Here is a 19,158-nt window from a genome sequence, read left to right as displayed (position 1 = left end):
TAAAACTTAGAGTTTATAGTTGATCTTTTATTTTTAAAAATTTTGATTGAATAATTCAAATGGTACAAAAATCCCAAAGGGCCAAAGGACTATTAGTGGAGAAATCCCAGCCACATAGTTTCTTTCCTGCCCTGGAGGAAATCACGATGATCTATTTATTGTGTATCTTTCCAGAGAAATCTCATAGATTGTCATACAGACCTATTTTTAAAAACACAAATGGCTTTATACTACTTACGTATCTGCCATTGGCTTCTGTTTTTCAGATATATCTTGAAGATTAAAAAAATTAACATATAGAGAGCAGCAGCATTCTTTTTAGTGTCTGTTCTCTATAGATTAACATTAATTTATATTTAACTATATATAATATTTTATTTAGCGAGTTTCCTTTTGAATAGACATTTTAAGACATTTAAGTTTTTGATTATTTTTCTGCTTAAAAATAATGCTGCTGTGACTCTCCTGGTATCTACTCCCTTGGCTATTTTAAGTAGTTTTTAAATGTTAATTATAATTTAATATAGTGTTTTCTGAATTAAAGCTTATTTCTAAAGCTGATTTTTATTAGATACGAATTTTTTATTTTTTTTCTCAAAAATGCAATTATTTGCTATGGGATTCTGATACTGATACTACATGCAGATGAAAATCACCTTTTGCCCTAATATAACACATTTTCTACCTTTAATCATTTGTAATCAGTTAAGAAATCTTGTTGTCCGATTTAAGATAATCCTTTTGCCGAGTGCAGTGTGGCTCGTGCTTATAATCCCAGCACTTTGGGAGGCCTAGGCAGGAGGAGTACTTACTTAGGCCAGGAGTTTGTGACCAGCCTGGGCAACATCACAAGACTTCATCTCTAATAAATAAATAAAGTAATCCTCCCTCCTTATGATGCAGGCCAAATTTTATTTAAGAGGTAGTGTTACAATAAAAAAAAGTCAAAGGAGAAGTGAAGTGTGCCCATTTTGAGAGTCATCAATTCATAGAGCTTTGGCATTATCTAGATCTTTGGTGTGACCTAGGCCATGGTTTTTAAGAATAAGATCCAAAGGCCATAGGTCTGAATCATTTGTGACATCTATTAAATATGGAGAGGCCTGGGCCTTAACCCTGTCTGCTAAATTAGACTCAGTAGGGCAGGAATTCTCAACCCAGGTTTGCACCTCAGAATCTCATGTGGGTTCTTTTAGAAAATACCAGTGCCTGGGTCTTATCCTTAGATATTCTGATTCAGTTGATCTAGGATGAGGTCAGGCATCAGCATTCTTTTTAATCTTCCTGGGAGATTTAATAGAATTGAGTCTAGGTAGTTACATGTTTATCAAGCTGTGCAGAAAATTCTGACATGCAGTGGTGTTTGAAAATCACTGTCCCACTAACTGAAGGTTGTTTATTCAGGATTTGAAATAAACAAAGTAAAAACTACAAAGCTAATATTTACCAACAGGAGACTAGTTTTAGATAACACTCGGGTTGTTTATACCAGCTTAGAAGGGTTCTCTCCATGCCTGAAGAATGGTACTCTCCCTGGAAGTAAAAAATAAAAATGATCTTGGTAGTTCTCTTCTTGTTTCTCAGTGCATCTGAGAGTTGTTGCATGATCTTAAAAAATCCGTTTTTGTTTTTTAAAGAATTGCAGAGCATGATTAAATTAAAAAAATTTTTAATGGGACAGAATATCTCTCTGTCATCCAGACTGGAGTCCAGTGGTGTGATCTTTGGCTCACTACAGCCTCAACCTCCCGGGCTCAAGCAATCCTTCCACCTCTGCCTCCTGAGTAGCTGGGTCTACAGGCACACGCCACTATGCCTCGCTAATTTTTGTATTTTTTGTAGAGATTGGGTTCACCATGTTGCCCAGGCTGGTCTTGAACTTCCTGGGCTCAAGTGATCTGCCCGCCTTGGCCTCCCAAAGTGCAGGGATTATAGCAATGTGCCACTGTGCCTGGCCAGTTAAATCTTACTGGATGAAGTTAACAGATAAACTTGATCTGTCTTGGCTTTATGCGTAAAGACTTCCTGTAGCCTATTCTCACATATCCCATATCAATTGTCTAACAGTTATATTCTTGAGACCTATAGTGTAACTTTTAAAAATGATCTCATTTATATATTAGCTGCAATCTCTGTCATTTGACCAAAGAATAACTTTACCTCTGGCTATTTTTTATTCAGAAGTATGGATCAAATTGTGCTAGCACGTCCTTCCTTAGCTTCTAAGTAGAAAGGAAATATGCAGAGTGAGGGTTTATTTGGTGCAAACACTAATGCAAGAGATAGAAAGAGGAGTAGCGCAAGACGAGCTGGTGATTTTGTTTTCAGCCCAAATTTATTGAGTATTTTGCTAGGTGTTGTGAAAGGTGAATGATGATCACGGAGACATTAATGTATCCTTTAAGAATATATAAGCAGAATAATTTTTGTTATTCCTTGCAGGATCACACTTATTTATCCAGAGCATAACAGGAAAATATTTTGGGTCCCCAAAATCACTAAGCTAAAGGGAAAAGTCAAGCTAGGAACTCCTTACAGCAAACCTGCCTCTCACTCTATTCAAGTAATTATTCTGCTCACTGAGATAAATGCGTATCTGATTGCCTCCTATGGAGAGGCTAATTAGAAACCCAAAAGAATGCAACCATTTGTCTTTTAGCTAGCTCTGACCTGGAAGCTCCTTCTCCACTTTGAGTTGTCCCGCTTTTCCAGACTGAACCAATGTTTATCTTACATACGTTGATTGATGTCTCATGTCTTCCTAAAATGTATAAAATCAAACTGTTTTGACCACTTTGGGCACATGTCATAAGGACCAGAGGTTGTGTCATGGGTGCACATCCTCAACCTTAGCAAAATAAACTTTCTAAATTAACTGAGACCTGTCTCAAATTTTCGGGGTTCACAAAAGTAACTCCGCCTTTGGAAATCAAAGTCGTTGGTCAACTGAAAGAAAATCTCTAGATTGTTGGTCAAGTCCATTCCAAAAATATTTGTTATGACATAGAATGTCACCCTTATCGGGGCTTCAAGCCATTTTACCCAGAGACCAATAGTGTTTTTCAGAATATGATCGTTATTGTCATTGCTGAGGCTATGCTAATTACATTTACTCATTTGCTACAGTTTGGCAACATTCTCAGTGTTCTGGTCCTCCCACTACTTGGTCCCTTGCACCTGTCTGTCTCCACACCATGCTCCCCTCAGGCCCCATCACACCCCTGGTATAGCTATTTTACTCTGCCGTTGCATCTGCCTGAGTTTCTCTTGCTATCACTTTTACTTCTGGCTGGCTCAGCTCTGCTCAGCAATTTTCATATTGCTTATCCCCAAAACCCTCCTTCATCTTTCTAATCAGAGTAAAATCTATCTCTCAATATAGATACATGTTTGCATTTACTCCCAGTTGAGTTGTGGTTTGATGGCGTAGGATCTGCTACTTTAGGACAAAATTCTATTGCCCTCAAGCCAAAGGATTAATTACATCCATTGATAGACAAAATTCCAGTCATCATGGATTCTGCCTGCTGTACAGTTGGTCTATTTTTCCTTGATTGAAGTTGAGGCAGATGTCTTTTGCCTTTCAAGCAGAGTATTCAAACGAGGCTCTATTAGCAGAGGAACTAAAAGCTCTGCATCTCAAAACTTGAAGGCAGAGTGGGTTTAATGCCAGTTTTTTCTGAAAGAGAAAGTTGTGCATTCAGCATGTGAGCCCTTCTTCAAGGGATGACACTTTTTCAGGAGGAGTGCAATGTGCCTGGCTAGTTTTTTCTCCGTATTTTCCAAATGAATGGAATGAAGCCACCAGCTTCAGCTATAGCTGTCTTTTCCATTCAAAGGAAGAGGTTTAGAAATCCCTGCTAATTGGGAAAATCAAGGGGGGAGCAAAATGAGATTGAGAAAGGGCTGAAATCACGTTGTGACAGCATCATGCAGGGCAATATGGCAACCAGCTTTTTTGTCCACCATGAATGTAGTAAGATACATGTTGTTCATAAAACAGTTATTGGCCCTGCCACTTGATGCGCTTTCTGCTATTTGATTTGATTCTATTTGATTTGATTCTAGTGCTCTCCATTCCATTTCACCAAAAATGCTGGTTATAAGCCATTAACCTGATTTAAGAATCCCATGAGTTACAAACCGCAGCTGGAAGAGCCTAAAATAGGATACGGTGGAGTAAAATCAGTTTCTGGGAGTAGCAATAAGGAACAGAGACAGACACTCCTCTATTGATATGCGCAAATCTCTAGTTACCCGTATCCTTGTCCCTAAATTAGTAAGCCATTTGGTAATTCACTGCCTTCTCCATAATCACACACAAGAAATAACATGCAAAGAAATCAGTGCTTTTAAATTTTCATCTGCACAGTGACCCAGAATTTTGTTTGCCTTGGGTGAAATAGATCTGAGGCAATTTGTGGATGAAATAGGAGGAATGAATTGATGTGTGCTAGTGCAGCTGTTCCTAAACTTTGCTGTGCATTAGAATGGTCTGGGGAGTTTTGAAAAATGCTGATGCCCAGGTTGCTCCACATACCTAATGAATCCTAATGTCTGAGAATGGGAGTGAGACATCAGAATTTTTAAATGATCACCAGAGATTCCAACATGCAGCAAAGTTGAGGTTGAACAACTGCCCCAGTGCTGATCGTTTCAGTGTTCTCAGTCTGGGCCGAACATCCTGCAGTGCTTCTAGGGAGCCTGTTTAAAAATGTCAATTTCTAGGTCCTAAGCCCTAGAGATTCTGATTCCCCAGGTTGCCTAGGACCCTGCAGTTTAAATAAGCACCCTTGCTAATTCAGGCAATGTGGTCTGCAACCTTACTTTGAGAAACACTGAGTGGATAGCCCTTATTTAACTCCTAAAACAGACATGTGGGGGAACCTTCAAACACTGACCAACTGAGACTGCCTATCTATGCTATTAATTCAAGGAGGGCTGGTTCTGCAGGCACTTTCTCTCCTGTGCAGAGCAAGTACGCATAGGTGAGTCAAGTTTCACTCACAGGATGACATTCTGTCTGTTCTGTGCTCATCATGTGAGACTACAGGGGTGACTGACTCAGCCTCTAAAAGTTCAGCCAACAGAGGAAAAACTGGCACAGCTATCAATACCACTGTCCCCTTGGCTCTCACTCTTGTAACACAAGGCGGTGGAGATTCAGAGGCCGAGGAGCTCCAGAGCCGCGGAATGCATTAAGAAAAACAACAGCCCACCCAGGCCAGAAATGTTATACCAGATTCAATTAATTTTGTGAATGTTTCATAAAATGTTATACAAAAGTCATTTTAGTTTACCTAGTGAGAGAAGAGAAGATCACAGATTAAATGATTGATCTGTGCTGGAAACACAAATGTGGTTCTAACAGTATTAATTCCATGTTAGAGAAAAGCTTGCTTGCTTGAATAATATTATTGTTTTACTTGAGTTTGTAGATTAGTCCCAAGAAACAGCCTCAAAAAACAAAACAAAACAAAACAAAAAACAAAAAAAACAAGACCTTCAACAGAGATAAAAGAAAATATACTGGCTGGGTGTGGTGGCTCAAAACTGTAATCCTAGCACTTTGGGAGGCCAAGGCGGGGGTCACTTGAGGCCAGGAGTTTGAGACCAGTCTGGCTAACATGGTGAAACTCTGTCTAAACTAAAATACAAAATATTAGCCAGGTGTGGTGGCGTGCGCCTGTAATCCTAGATACATGTGAGGCTGAGGCAGGAGAGTCACTTGAACTGGGGAGGTGGAGGTTGCAGAGAGCCAAGACTGTAACACTGCACTCCAGCTTGGGCAACTGAGCAAGATTCTGTCTCAAAAAAAAAAAAAAAAAGGAAAGAAAATATGCTGATCAACAGCCCTGGGAATGGGCTGACCGTCCTGTAAGAATAGGCTGATGGCGCCTGCAGAAGGTCATAAAATGTTCACCAAGAAAGCAATGATTAACTGCTCACCTGAATGAAGCTGCTCACATTTCACAAGACTGTTTTGATCTTCATTTCTCTTAATTTCCCTTCAAAACCCCTGACCTAGAGGCACAATTCTGAAAGGTGGCCTTTGAACCCCAGTTCACTGCCTTTCCCGGGTTGTTGACTTCTGGAATAAAGCTAACTTTCCTTTTACCAAAGTTCTTGAGTTGTTGGCTTTTAAGCCCTAAGTGGCCCAGACCCGAGTTCCATTTACAGGGCTAGCCACATAGCCAGAGCATCTCAAGTTAGACCCTTTATCTCAACATCCATTAACAACTGGTGGCTTGCTTGGCTATATTAATGTCTGTTAACCAGAAGTATCACTAAAAATTCCAGTGGAGTCTCATCAGGCTCCCTCTAGTCATGGAAGACAGTTAAGAAACTTTACATTAAGATTCCAGGCCAGGCCAGGTATGGTGGCTCATACCAGAAACCCCAGCCCTTTGGGAGGCCATGGTGGGAGAGTGGCTTCAGGCCAGGAGTTCAAAACCAGCCTGAGCAACATGATGAGACTCTGTATCCAAAAATAAATAAAGAATAAAAGAATAAAAATAAATAAATAAATTGGCAGGCACAGTGGTACACATCTGTAGTCCTAGTTACTCAAAAGGCTGAGGCAGGGTGATGGCTTGAGCCCAGAAGTTTGAGGTTACAGTAAGCTATGACCATGCTACTGCACTCCAGCTTGGGCAACTGAGTGAGAACGTGTCTCTAAAAAAATTAAAAAAGGAAAAGACTCCAAGACTTTAAGAAAATTAAAGGATATTTTTTCCCTCAGAGTTTACTGTCTTATAACTACTCTTACGAACTACTAAATACAGACAGAAAACTATTTATTTTAGAGAATTGCAATGCAGAGATGTTAAGTTTAACTGTAAACGTATTTGTGCTTGTTTATGACAATGATTAATGTAAGATAAGATTTGTAGTAAATTTCACTGATCCTTGAGGATGGGGACCATATTTATTCTTGGTTATAAGGGTAATTCCCGGTACCTGGCACAGTGCCTGTCATATATTTTTGCATGAGCAAAAATGTAATAGATTTAGCATCAGCTTGGTCATGTTTCTTTAAGAGGAACTTATATAATTTCCTATTACCTATCATTGTGCTTCTGGTGAGTAATTTTGAAGATAACTACTTTTCTTTCCCAATGCCTGTGAAACACTAGATGTTTTGATTAAGTATGAGACCATACTATAAGCACGCAACTAAGGTCATCACTTGAATCAGCCACGATCTGGAATTGTGCATCTGACTTGACTTGGAATCAGCGACATCTCCCAGAGCAGGTGATTGGAATGACTAGAATTTTCCAGAACAGATTTGTAGCCAATAGGCAAAAGTATCAGAGACTGTTGCAGTTTCTCTGATTAATAACTCACAGACCAGTTCAGGGACTTTTCAGCCTAATAGACATTATTATATCTATTATATAATAAACATAGCTCCTCCACCTCCAGCCAAGGAATTGCCAGATGCTTCAGAAGGAGGTGCTGTCCCTCTAGCTTATTGCCTTCTGGCCAGCACTGAATCTATGCAGGCAAAAACCTTCGCAGAAGAAAGAGAAGTTGGAGGGAAACAATTGCCTCAAAGCCAGAGAGTTGCTTCTCAGGGTGCAAGCCAGGAACCCCTAGCCTCAGAGTCTGTTCACACACTGATCCTGGAGCCCATTCCAGACCCACTGAGTCAGAATCTCTGGGGGTGGTCTCATGGGATCCAAATTTTTAGCAATATTGATTTTAACGATATCTAAGGCACCCTGAAGTTTGAGGACATGTACTTTTTCCTTACGGGTGATTTTATGTAGAGGATTCAACTGACAAGAAGGTCCTTCATGCCCTTACCATTGGCCCCACCCCGTTGGGGCCCCCAGTGCTTTACTTACCAGTCCTCTCTGCCCTCAAGCAGGAGCAGGTGCCCTGGCTTTGGACTCAGGGGATCTGCCAAACATTTTCCGCTGTCCCTGAACTTCCTGTTCTTCCCAGAAACCTTGGCACAGGCAAAGGACAGTCAGGGAATGGCAGAGGCATATGCCCGATTGGAATAACTTGGAAGCGGACCCCAAGTGCAGACTCTGAGTCAGCCCTCTCTGCTGGGGAAAGGAGCAGGAAGTTCAGTGAGTCAGCGCTGCCAGTGACGGAGGGTGCCGGCCTGGGGCAGCCAGGGAGACAGGCCTCTGAAGCATCTCTCCTGGCTTAGAGGATAGTGGCTTGGAACCTCTGCCCTGCTGCCTAACACACAAACTCTATATTCCTGTGGGGACAAGCTCTACCTGCTACTCCTTTTCTGCCTTTTGAGAAAACTCTTGAGAATTAATGAGAGCAAATGGGACCTTTTCACTGAGATAATCAGTGATTGTGTCTTAGGACTCTTGGAAAGGCTTTCACCTCATCATAGCTCCTCCGTCAGTTCTCTTCTCCCTTCATCCACTTCAAACCAAACAACCAAAAAGTTTAAGAACAAAGCTTGTTATGTCCAAGCAGGTTGAATTCAAATCCCTTATATAGCAGCCTCCCACCAGACTGCTTCGTCAAAGCTCTTCTTTGTAGCTCGGGAACCTCAAGCTGAAACCTCGTATCTACCCTACCCTAATTGCTGCTGCTTTGCTATTGGTAATGAGTTGGCGGTTGCCAAAGCCGTTTGTCCCAGGAGTGAGAAAAAGGGTTTAAAAAATAAGCATCCCAGAAAAGATGCAGTACTTCTCAAAGCTTGGGGTATTATAAAAACCTACACAAGAGCATGTTTCACTGCAGATTCCTAGACATTACATCCAAAGGTTTCTGTTAGGTTCTGTAATGATTCAGTGGGCCTGAAGTGGGTGGGACACAGGAATATACATTTTAAATAAGTAAACTCAAGTTACTCAAGATGTAGAGGGCCTGTGGTTCTCTGGATCATGCCTAGAAACATTAGTTTAAATGTACATCCAGGAGTGAAGGACTCATTTTGAGATTCCCTTGGAATGGTAGAAATATTGGTGGTGGAGGAGACAGAAGTATTCCAGTATTCCACACGCCTCCGAAAGGGAAAAGTCTGAATGTGAGTACGTGGCAGACATCTGTACAAGTGTGAGAGGGAGTGGGCCTGGGTATTCTGAAAAATACATCCAAAGGAAATGAAATCACATCATTTTCTTATTGGCCTCCCTTTATCTACTTACACCTCAGACCTGAGCGCAGCTCAGTCCTCTGAGCTCATGTCTGACCAGAGGCCCCAGAGGCCTCTCCATTGCCGGTCAACCTGGCTTCTTCCCGGCGTGCTTTTAATGTGAAGGTGACTCTAAGAAGATGAGATTTGCCTTGAGGATTGGACCTGGCATCTCATTTCTGTCAGAATGCACTCTCTTCATTTCAAGGATGAGTCAGAACTAGAGAAATATCACCTCTGTTCATCCAAGTAAACTTTAGCTCATCAACTTGGAATGGGTCATACGTTTCTTGTTTGGTTTTAGGTCTTTCTTAGAGGTGGTAATTCTTAATATATTTGATCCTGGAGACATTAAGATAATTAAGTTGTCTAGTAGTATTTTTTTAACTAGGTCATTCTGAAACAGTATTCTACTTTCATATTTGGAGGTAGGGTAGCAATTAATTTTTTTAAAGTTTCTACTGATTTTACATGATCGTATATCTATGCATTTGCCAAGCCTTCAGACCCTCCCCCTGAATCCTTAGCCAACTCCCGGCACCCATTATGTTCTTACATCTCACTCTATCTCTAACAGTATCATCTACACCCCTTCTTCCTTATTCCCACCTTGACATTCACAACCTCTTGATCAAAGTAGATCAACAAGACCTAGGATATTATATTAATAACAAATCTTCTAAAGTGGCTAGAGTGCTATGTTATGCTGTTGTTTGAGATATAATTTCATTACAATGGCAAGAAATCATGCAGCACTTACTGCATGCCAGGAATGCTCTAAATACTTTGTAAATACTAACTTGTTTAATACTTACAACAAGCCTATGGGTATACGAGGTAGGTGCTATTGTAAGTTACTATAAGGCTATTTTATGGATGAGGAAACTGAGGAACAGAATGGTTAACTAACTCAGACAAGGTCATATAGCTAGTAAGTTGCGCAATCAGGTTTCAAACCCTTACTCTGTGTTCTTAATGATTGTGAAAGTTGATAATAGAATCGGGTCATTCCTGTCATACCTAACTAAAACAGTCAAGAAGTCAGCAGGAAAAAGCAGTCGAGACACCGTGTAATTCTCTGCAGGCCTGGCTGCCGATACTGTCTGCTATAACCTGAAACCAGTTTTATAGTTGCTGAAATGATCTGCTGCAACTTGAAGACTAATTGTACCCACCTCCATCACTTGCCAATCAAAACTTAGCACCCCAGAAACTTATTAGTGCCAATGAACTTCTTCAAATAGCGATATATAACATTTCTGTCTTTTTAGAAAACCTCCAACCTTCTCTTTGTATTTTGGACATAGTGAATACCATCTGGTCTGCATGTATGCCTCAAACTGGAATTCTTTCTTCTCAAATAAAATGTGAAATATAGACATTCATCTCTACATTTTTATTTTGACTTCAGTAGTCACTATCTATATTACCCATTTAAGTAGTCACTATCTATATTACCCATTTAAACAAAAACAAAAATGAAAACCAGCAAAAACTCCAAAACAAAATATATTATCTGAAAATGTCTATTTTCCAGGACATTTCAGCAAAGGAGACTAAATACTGCAAACTAATATGAGACTGAATTCAATGTAAAGGCGGAATCATCTCGTGGTTCTTATCCATATGTGCCAAGAATGATCTCATTTAATCCTCGCCCTATTGAAGGCTGATTTAGTAGCTTCTTTGCTAAATATTTACATGCCAAAGAGAATCATCCTTTAACTATCTGCGTCTACTTTGAGGCTCAGGAGACAAGAGGTCCATACTGAAACAGCTTTTGACTGTTACCTCTTGGTGTCTGCCTAGATGAAAACTGACATTACTGGTTCGATCAGAAAGTATTACCAGAAAGTAAACTTAGAATTACCAGAATCAATCAGAAAGTATTAACTTAGGAGTTTGGAGCCTAAATTTTAATTCTGGCTTTTCCACTGATCAGCTGTGTAATTCAGGGCAGGTTGTAACCTTTCTGAAACTATTTTCTACCTTTTTCATGTTTTCTTGAGGTCCAAATGAAATAGCTATAAAAGAGAGAAACTATAAAGTGCTGGAAAACTGTAAGTTAATATGACAGATTTTTTTGTATTTTGTGCTATTATTATTTTTGGGGGGACTGATGAGGACCTTGTGGTCCAGGCTGGAGCGCAATGGTTGCTCACTGCAACCTTCACCTCCTAGGTTCAAGCAATTCTCCTGCCTCAGCCTCGCGAGTAGCTGGAATTACAGGCATACAACCATGCCCAGCTAATTATTGTGTTTTTAGTAGAGACGGGGTTTCACCATGTTGGCCAGACTGGTCTCGAGCTCCTGACCTCAGGTGATCCACCTTCTTGGGCCTCCCAAAATACGGGGATTACAGGCGTGAGCCCTCGTGCCCAGCCAGATTGTTTAAATAAATATATTAATTATTATGTGTACCTTAAGGCAATGTGACTACCTGCCACTTTTTCTCCTTGACCTCTGAAGTAAACTTGAGGGCAGGAACCATGTCTTATTCATCTTCGTCTCTTAGCTGGAGTGCAGTGGCACAATCTTGGATCACTGCAACCTCCTCCTCAGCGTCCCGGGTTCAAGCGATTCTTGTGCCTCAGCCACCCCGGTAGCTGGGATTATAGGCATATGCCACCACACCTGGCTACTTTTTTCTAATTTTAGTAGAGATGGGGTTTCGCCATGTTGGCCAGGTCGGTGTCAAACTCCTGACCTCAGGTGGTCCACCCGCCTCGACCTTCCAGAATACTGGGATTATAGGTGCGAGCCACCGTGTCGGCCCAATAAATGTTTCTTGAGTGAATAAACAAACATAAGGGATTTTCAAAGGAATGCTGGAGGTTCTGTCTCAGCCGAGAAGCGCCCATGGAAGCAAAAGCCATGCGTAGTACCTGCTTCAACCACGTGGTCCATTGTGGGAAACCTTTTGTACACAGCAGTGCTCACCGAGCGGAAGATGAGCAGGGAGGTGAGATTGACATAGCGCATCAGCGTCCTTCTTAGCAGGCGCCCGTGCTCGTCGCTTCCGTGAACACTGCTGGAGATGAGGAACATCAGCCTGTCTGGCCAGGGCAGATTCACAAACTGGTTCCACCATCGGTTCACTACCAGAGTAACATAAAACCCTGTAGAATAATAGGAAATTATAAAGCAGTTTCTTAACAGCAGACACGTTGGTGACACTGATGCTTTTAGCTGAATTTTAGCCTTTTTAGATGTTGGGGGTCAAAAATATGTTATTATCCATATCTTCTGATTTTGCGTTCTAGGAAAAAAATGTCATTTGTGCCTGGCAATGCCTAAGCACCCTGTTAAGTGTGTATTAGATCTCAAATATTGACTGCAAAATGGAGAGTTAGAGAAGAGAAAGCTTAAATGTCCAATAGCAGATCATGTCCTCAAACTTGTTTGGTGTTAATTTAGCAAAAGCAGCCCTGAAGGCAAACCTTATAGATGATTCTGGTTCTATTGCAAGCAGCAGCTTTTCAGGCATGCCTCTCAGCTTGGAAACACTCCCATGCAGAGTCATTGGTGTCATCCTAATGGAGACAGCTGTGTGGCTGCAATCTGCGTGTGACCTATACTTACCAAGCACAAAGGTTACTGGAATTTGTTCAGCATATCTGTCACAGTAAATTGATAATTTTTCAAAGTAACGTTTTTGGGCTCCTGTAAGTAACAATCTGGAGCAAAAATAAAATGCACAGCCCTTTATGATATTATACTTCTGCACCTGCTTTGCAAGTGACATCAAGTGCAAACAATTAAGCACAAATAATCTGTTTGATTTTTGAAGGAGCAATAGTTTTTTTTTCCTTAAGCTGACGTGTCTCAAAAACTTTTTATTTGCTTAATGTTTCAAGTGCTAACATCCTGTAAATGTGACTGGCCATTAAATAGTGGGATTAATTATTCATTATTTTATTTTAAAAACTTTATATTTTAAAAGTTTTATATAATTGATTCATTGGACTCAGAGCAAGGTAAGTTACAAAATAGTTCATTTTTGAATTATTCATCAGGAATACCTTAAAAAGAGTGTATTGTTATGAATTAACATTATTAAGAAATTATTAAAGAATAACCCTCAATTTGGCACCTTGATCTTCCTCCTGAATGTGCTACTTAGCACATTCTTGATTATCATGTGTTATGCTTCAAGGGATACTATACCTCATTTTAAAGCCCAGAATTGTTTGAAGTCTAAAACAAATTTAACAGTGAAAAATGAAAACTTTCATTATTAAATTTAGTCACTCTCTCAAAATTTGTGTTATAGATCTAACCCAACCTGCCCAAAGCCCATTTTCTGGTATCATTAAACATAAGTGCATTTAATGAGAACATTATTGATTATAGAGAAGAGGTTCAGAGTCTGAATAAATGTTTTATGGCAAACTAATAATATTGACAAAAATATAGGAAGGAAAGCCAAACAGATGAATTCAAATAAATTGATGAGTGTAACTGTTTCAAAGGAAGAGGGAACCCAAGGAAAGATCCATTATAACAAGCACCAAAGGCTCATTTGGGTCCATAGAACTTTCATAAAGGAAGCAAAGGAATAATGAGATAACAGGAAGCAACCAATTAGATTACAGATAGAGAGCTGTTGGGAGCTGGTCCTGAGAAAGAAGGTATGTGGGGTACAGGGTGAGCTTGGAGTTCCTGCCTCAGCTTTGGAAGAGGTGTTAGAATTACTGAAGTCAGGGAAAGCTGACAGGAGAGGTACCAGATTATTGTAGAGGTCTATCAGGGTAATGCTGATGACAAACTACGGCCAGAATGGTTTCTGATATTCAAATAGAAATGGTCAAAGAGGCTTTAAATGTGGAAAGCATGGACCTTTTTCAAGATCAGACAAAGCCAGATTTTAATCCCAGGTCTGACACAAATTTGGATTTTGAGAATATTTTTAAATGTCCCTGAGTCTCAGTTTTCTCATCTGTAAGTAGGGGTAGAAAATCTATATGGAGTATTATAAAAATTAAATAGCATAATGTGTGTGGTGTGTGTGTGTGTGTGTGTGTGTGTTTGTGTGTGTCTGTGTGTGCCTGTGTGTGTCTGTGTGGGTGTATATAAAAACCACTTAACAAATTGCCTCATACTTAGTTAATAATGAAATGGTTAGTGTTAATAGTTGGGCAAAGAAAACATCTTTGGCTAATAGACATAGAAATTTTTTTTTTTTTTTTTTTTTTGAGATGGAGTTTCGCTCGTTACCCAGGCTGGAGTGCAATGGTGCAATCTCGGCTCACCGCAACCTCCGCCTCCTGGGTTCAGGCAATTCTCCTGCCTCAGCCTCCTGAGTAGCTGGGATTACAGGCACGTGCCACCATGCCCAGCTAATGTTTTGTATTTTTGGTAGAGACGGGGTTTCACCATGTTGACCAGGATGGTCTGGATCTCTTGACCTTGTGATCCACCTGCCTCGGCCTCCCAAAGTGCTGGGATTACAGGCGTGAGCCACCGCGCCTGGCTAGACGTAGAAATTTTAATAGCTAGAAAGTATTTCAAAAATTATTTTGTCAAATTCCTCAAAAATAGAAATGTAATCAAATTAATGAATCTGGTTCTTCCTTATAATTTTTGTTAAGAATAATTATTTACTTATAAAAGAGCTAATAAAGACTTAGAGAATAAAACTACGTCTGTATTTTTCTACAGATATGTTTGACTTCTTTGACAAACTCATCCTATAGCCCGTGGTATACCTTTGATTAAGATATAAAGATCTATTTTAATAAGGTGTTACAATTGAACTTTAAAAAATTAAGGATGACTTGAACTGATAATTTTTTTTATAAATGTAAGCACTCTTTGCTATAGAAAAAATATACGCATAAAATTTGGGGGGGTATAGTATGATATTGGAACAAAAGTTGAGGCCCAAAGGAGCGTTTCTAGCTACATTGCAACTGTGCTAAGGGCTATTCTATTCTATTTTTAGCAGCAATACCTGCAATACATTTGCATGAGTAAAAATGAACTAATGAGATAATTATCATGAAACACCATTGTATCTTCCGTCATTTCATATTCTGAAGGCTTAGGTGATACATACCTAAATTGCCAAAATAATATCATATGATATGATATGTCTGAAAAATTATGAGAGGTTTTTAATAAGACTTTCCCTCTAAAAATATTTTGTCAAAATATATACCAATGTGTACACTTGCTCAGAAGGGTTGTTTTGATGCACAGAAAAATAGCTCTACCTATTTTCCTTTTAATAATTATCGGTCAACTAAATTAATATCCTTGTTTTACCAAAGGAGATCCTATTGCTGCAAGGAAGAATGTGAGAGCAATACAACACAAATTTGTTTATCTATATGCAGAAGAAAAATAACAAACTGACGTATGTAGAAAAAGGAAATACAGTCTTAAAAACCTTTAGTTTTCCTGTTTTAAGTTTTAGCTTCCTCCAGATAATAAATTTGTGCATTAAATTTTAATTTAAAAAGCTTTAAAAGCTCATAAAGCTCTCCTTTTATCATACCAATAGAATTTTATTAACACTGTAATTTTTCATCATAAAACTATTTCTTGGACTTGATATTGCTCACATTTCCTGTCAATTTGACAGGCATATGTTATGATGTTGTAAAGAATAAGCACCTCCTTTTATGAACATAACATGCCCTCAACTCAGAAGATATAAAGAAAATAAATTAGTCTACAGGAATTTTCTTTAGTTGAGGTACTCTTAAGGGCAGCCATCATCCGGGATAAGATATTTTCATTCCAGGCAAAAGGAAGGAAAGCTTTCACCTGAAATACACCAATCATGAACGTGTTCATTATATAAGTAGTAGCTACAAGCTGTCAAATCACAAACTATGAATGACAAGCGGATAGAAGCACCAATAATTATTTGCCTGTGGCCTTTGCCCATTCAAAAATCTGTACGTAGTATGGATCTAAGGAGAATCCTTCCATTTTTATGCCTATTGCAACAGTCTTGAAGCGCAGCTGGGGCTGGCATGAAGGCTACCTGAATCTTACAGTGAGAGTCTATTTTACATCCTGACGATGGTTAACTGTTGATTAAAATCTGTCCTGAAGGGAAGAAGACAGAAGAGAGGCTCATGCAAAAAAGGAGTTATATAATGCAGAGTCAGTGGCAATAAAAGGGTTCAGATTTTTGAGACTGTATTTTTATACAATATTTAATTGCCATTTAAGGAGACATGCAAAGAAAAGTACCTGTACACCAAACTTATTGCTGTATAAAGAACAGCAAAGACAATAAATTCCCTGTACAGTAGTTTGTAGATGCTGCCTCTCCACTTGAAGAGTAACCTATGAAATCCAAAAAAAGTTGCATTTGCTACTTTACTGGAGTAAGTGACAGTCATCTTGGATATTTTTTTCTAGAAGAGCAAGAAGACAAAACACAAGTAAAAAGCAATGTTTAAAATAGGGCATAAATCTGTATGTCTGTATATCAAGGACACTCAAGCCAGCAACTAGTCAGCCATATCTTTTTTTTTTTTTTTTTTTTGTCTTTCTTAGTTTCTGTAATTCAAAACTTTCGGATAACTGTTATCTCAGTGCTAGATCATTTAGCAGAAAGCAGGAAGAAAGGAGTTTCTGGAAAGAGTAATATTAGACATCTTAAACTTGCCTTAACTGTTAAATATTATTTTTAGATTATATAGCCATTGGTCAATATATATTTGAATGAACAAATGAGGAAAATGAGTCCCTCATGGGAATTTAATTGATGGGGCACTTTTGATGGGTTTGGTTGCATGTAGGTGTCTCGCTACTGGAGGTCCAATTGTTAGCACTCGTTGCATTTCAACAGGTAGCCAAAAAGTTGGGTCACAGTCATAAATAAGAATAGTACACTTTCCCCATGAAAAGTTGTACAGAAATGCTTAGGGGTGGTTCACATTCTATTTGGAGCTGAACAAAATAAGGTCATTATTTATGACTCTTTCTACTTGAGTCCATTTCATGAATGTGGTTAGGATGAGCACTGGGCCCCAAAGCCCTGTTTTCAATGAGTTCTTTGGAATTACACCACTTTCCACCGAGACATTAAGTATTCAGGGTTTGAAACAGACAGCGCAAAGCTAATCTTTGAAAATCCTGCTCAATTTCTGGCTAAGATAGAACATATGCAAATAAAATGAAATTTATTTAAAATCTTACTTTTCTCAAAGGGATCTATCTGGAGAGTCTTACAGAGCTACTTAGACTGAAATTATGAAGATTTTAGGTAGAATTGTACTAAATAAAAAAAATAAATTCTATAGCAGATTTCTTTTGGGAAGTAACCTATACCACATATTTTATCACGAACAAGAAAATTTTTTGTCTTTACTCATTGCTGGAAAAACAATTCAACTCTGATTTGCCCATTTTCCCTAAGGAAATGGAACTCTGGAGCTGCATTTACAGCATTTTCTAAAATCACAAACTTAGCTTTCAACATTACTGATTTTAATAAAGAAGCCAGGGCCTTTCGGCATAAGTAAGTGGCATTACGAAAGGATGGGACTCATGCCACAAAACCGGTTTTATTTTTCCATCTTTACCTTGTCTATTTGTCTAGTGTGAATACAGCCAAAATTGGGAGAGGAGCCTAATAAATTAAGCCCATTTCATAGTTTGTTCTCATGGACTCCAGTAGTTTTAAATAACAGTCCTTGAATAACTTTCTCTTCTTTCATTTAGTAGTTCACTCTTCTTTTTAAGCTCTGCCAGGAAAATGAAAATCACAGCAAGTAGAGGTCAGAATTAAAATGCATAGGTTTACTCTGGGCACTAACCTATTTATTTGGTTTGGAGTCTCCACCAGGAAAGATAATCTTCGAATTTCGGGCTCCCCGTGAAGAGGCGCCTTCAGGCCGGTGCTGCACTCCCGGTGTCACCCTTTGCCCATGCACAGCCAGATTTTCTTTCTGTTCTCTGGCCACTGAGAGGACCCAGAGTGTGACAAGTACGGGGGTTAAGTGTTTTTCCACTTCTGGAGGCCTGTTTATGCCAATTTACCCACTGATGACAGTTACAGCCAGGAACAAACAGAAGCAACAGCTGCTGATGCTGCTTTTTTCTAAGCTATAATTATAACTCCACCTGCCACCCCCAGTACCTCTTTGAATGAGAAGTTGGCAGTGACATGAAGGATGTTGGGCTGTTTGTCTGCTAGATTCATTTTGACTCCACCCTGGGATCAAGGAAGAAAGGTTCATTTGACCCTAAAGAGTTCAAAAAAGAGGCCCCATTAGCCAAAAAAAAAAAAAAAAAAAAAAAAAGGACTTTCTGTGCTTTAAATGAAGATTAAATTTTTAAAGCTGGGGTGGGATGTGGTGGCTCACACCCGTAATCCTAGCACTTTAGGAAGCCGAGGCAGGCGGATCATCTGAAGTCAGGAGTTCAAGACCAGCCTGGCCAATATGTTGAAACCCCATCGCTACTAAAAATACAAAAATTAGCTGGGACTGGTGGTGGGCTCCTGTAATCCCAGCTACTCAGGAGGTTGAGGCTGGAGAATCACTGGAACCCAGGAGGTAGAGGCTGCAGTGAGCCGAGATCACCCCACTGCACTCTAGCCTGGGCACAAGAGTGAGACTCTGGCTCATAAAAAAAAACAAAAAAAATTTATGAAGCCATAAACTGGGGCAGACAAGAATATAAACAGGATTTTTGCCCACTCGAGAGGTATTGAAAATGTTCTTCAATTCAAAGCACCAATTACACGTTAGTGTGTGTATGTTAGAAGAGCACAGAGAGAATCCAATATGTTGATGGCTTAGTATAGTGGGAAATAGTAACACATGGATTCATCATCTATATATATATGTATATATATGCATTTTTTTTTTAGATGGAGTCTTGCTCTGTCACCCAGGCTGGAGTGCCGTGGCACGATCTCAGCTCACTGCAACTAGCTTCCGGGGTTCAAGCAATTTTCCTGCCTTAGCCTCCCAAGTAGATAGGCTTACAGGTACACACAACACAACTGGCTAATTTTTTATATTTTTGGTAGAAATGGGGGTTTTACCATGTTGGCCAGGCTGGTCTCAAACTCC

The 19,158-nt window shown here is 39.5% G+C and overlaps 1 protein-coding gene across 9 annotated transcripts in view; it reads right to left on the bottom strand.

Annotated features, from left to right (window-relative positions):
* Positions 1 to 18,064, bottom strand: part of BEST3 (bestrophin 3) — a 49,624-nt gene extending 31,560 nt beyond the window's left edge. Inside the window, exons 1-4 of one of the 9 annotated variants that reach the window (XM_074402563.1) lie at positions 17,662 to 18,064; positions 16,322 to 16,488; positions 12,698 to 12,792; positions 12,001 to 12,234 (exon numbers count right to left, since the gene is read on the bottom strand). In XM_074402563.1, coding sequence (XP_074258664.1) covers positions 12,001 to 12,234; positions 12,698 to 12,792; positions 16,322 to 16,473 — 481 coding nt within the window. In that variant the 5' untranslated portion in view covers positions 16,474 to 16,488; positions 17,662 to 18,064. Of the gene's footprint in view, positions 1 to 12,000; positions 12,235 to 12,697; positions 12,793 to 16,321 lie in introns of those variants that run through there. The other 8 variants (XM_003927787.4, XM_010338425.3, XM_074402565.1 and 5 more) reach the window with 8 other exon arrangements.
* Positions 18,065 to 19,158: the final 1,094 nt, after the last annotated feature.

The sequence above is a fragment of the Saimiri boliviensis genome, chromosome 7 (genome assembly GCF_048565385.1).
Source record: "Saimiri boliviensis isolate mSaiBol1 chromosome 7, mSaiBol1.pri, whole genome shotgun sequence".
NCBI lineage: Eukaryota > Metazoa > Chordata > Mammalia > Primates > Cebidae > Saimiri > Saimiri boliviensis.
Note: the sequence above shows the minus strand (reverse complement) of the source record. Positions and strands in the feature narration are given on the sequence as shown.